The following is a 2,142-nucleotide window of genomic DNA, read 5'->3' on the forward strand; positions in this document are numbered from 1 at the left end:
GGAGACTACAGGGTTCAGAGAGGCAGCATGGCAAGCACGAACCTGGAAGGCAAACCTGCTTGTCCACATCCTTTCCCACTGGGAAATCCCACTGAGAGGTTGAAGTTATTTTGCCTTGAAGCTCTGCTCCCCATTATACACTTAAGGGTTCCACTTTCCCATAGGGCATAACTAAAAGCTGAGGCAAATACGAAAATTCTTAAATTTGGCATACGCCTGTTTAAACTCAAGCTTATATTAAAATATCCAGTTTCTACATCTGTCAAAGGCTGTGTATACCAGACCACTCGCAGGATGATCTTGAGGAGAGCATTGACTCGTAAATGTCTCTGAACTCCTCTCACTACCACCTGACACTCAATTCCACATCTTCTCATGTCTCATCTGGAAATAAATGCCTCATTTAGACAGGTGGTAGAACTTCCTACTTTAAAACTTTTCTTCTGGCAACTACTCCACTTCCTCAACTCCTTTCACTTTCTTTTTCATTAATTTTTAACAGTAGAGATACTGAACTACTGAGAAACTACATTTCCGATTACTTTTTGATATCAACTCTAGTGCTTGTGAGTCATAGGTACAATTCTAGCTGTACTTTGACTTTTGGCATTTGGTACTGTTAACAATCACAATAACTGTTAATTAATGCCAGTTTAAAGCAGTGGCCTCTTCTCGAGATCGCGGCAGCAAGGAACACAAATATTTTTGCTTTATACATCTCTGTGATCCAAGACAGGTACTTGGAAAAACTCTGCCTCCATGGCAAGGGGGATAAATCTCTTCAAAAATTCAAACAGCACTGAAAAGGCAAAAATAAGCATCCGAATGAGTAGGTATATTTGAATTCTAAAATAAAGTTTCAAGGAGTTAATTACTTGTATGAAATAACCACTTTTTTCCTACTTCACTGAAGTAGGAAACAGGTACACACCACAAACACTGTATAAAACAGGCCACAAACACTGTATAAAATGTTACTGTGAAAAGAAAAAATAAATCCCAGAGTACATATTAAGTGATTCCCTTATATTTATTCACTAGCTTAACCCTTGCAAAGCACCCCACCCACTTACTGGAATGTATAAGACTGTCAAACTCCCAACATTGCTTTATAATCTTCTATGTTCTTATAGACAGAGGCCACAGTCCTCAACAAGGAAAGGACACAGTAAAGTAACAATGAGAAAAAGGGTGTCAGGGAATAAGATTGGGGCTGCTCCACCCAAGGATATGAGCAAGAGCCGACGGTGACCCTAGTACAGGCCATACCCTCACTGACCAGGGCAGTCACACTCTGTCCATCATAGCCCCAAACATGGCAAGCAATGAACTGGTCCAGGATCCTTCCAGGGAGTCCCATCAGGAGCAACGGCTGGCGAGGTTACAATGCAGTTTCAAGGTCCACCTGGGAGATGGGTACATCTGCAGACACTGCTCAGGGCAGGACTGGGGCCGCTCAGGGCAGTTAAAGCCAGTCAGTGCCCTGACAAAGTATCACTTACATACAACCTGCTTTAGTACAACATGCACACACTTATATCAAATGAAGTGCTAGCGGTATGAAAAGCCTTCTTAAAGACAGGAGCACTTTTCTGGATTTTGGCCTGTTTATTAGCGTTGTTTGAGTTTTATTGCAACTTGTGCTTCTTTTTGATAATGTGAAATAATCTGAACAATTACGAGGCTATTAATAAAAAGGAAAAGCAGGCTGGCCAACCATATAAGTAAAAAAGTGTTCTGTCCTTTAAACTCCAGAAAGTACGCAGGAGTGAGCCACAGGCCTTGTCCAACCAACCACAGAAAGAGAAGCATCACACCAAGACGCCAGGACATCTTAACACTATGCATTACAAGTGGCAAAAGGCAGAGATACCAGACAAAGTACTGGGATGTGCATACTTTGTTAAAACTCACAAAAATAGCGGTGTGTAGGAAACAACAGAAGGCGAGGTCCCTGTAAAACACTATGGACACAACCAGGAGCAGAAGCAGCTGGGGCAGGAAAGCTGCGAGCCCAAGGGCAAAACTCCATTTGCTCTCTGCAGTTAAGTACAACATGTAGAAATACGGAGAGAAGTTATGACGGATATCCCTCCTGGTCAGGTGGTAGAGGTAGGCATGTTCCAAAAAATCCCAGCCTCA

General features: G+C 42.3%; 1 protein-coding gene across 1 annotated transcript in view; it reads right to left on the reverse strand.

Moving 5' to 3' along the window:
- Positions 1 to 597: 597 nt before the first annotated feature.
- PIGM (phosphatidylinositol glycan anchor biosynthesis class M) overlaps positions 598 to 2,142 on the reverse strand; it is a gene marked incomplete at its 5' end in the record, with an annotated part of 1,879 nt that continues 334 nt past the window's right edge. Inside the window, 2 exon segments of the mRNA XM_035900277.1 lie at positions 598 to 2,140; position 2,142. The exon segment at position 2,142 is cut by the window's right edge and continues 334 nt beyond it. Coding sequence (XP_035756170.1) covers positions 1,612 to 2,140; position 2,142 — 530 coding nt within the window.

The sequence above is a fragment of the Egretta garzetta genome, unplaced genomic scaffold, assembly GCF_000687185.1.
Source record: "Egretta garzetta isolate BGI_Z169 unplaced genomic scaffold, ASM68718v1 scaffold248, whole genome shotgun sequence".
NCBI lineage: Eukaryota > Metazoa > Chordata > Aves > Pelecaniformes > Ardeidae > Egretta > Egretta garzetta.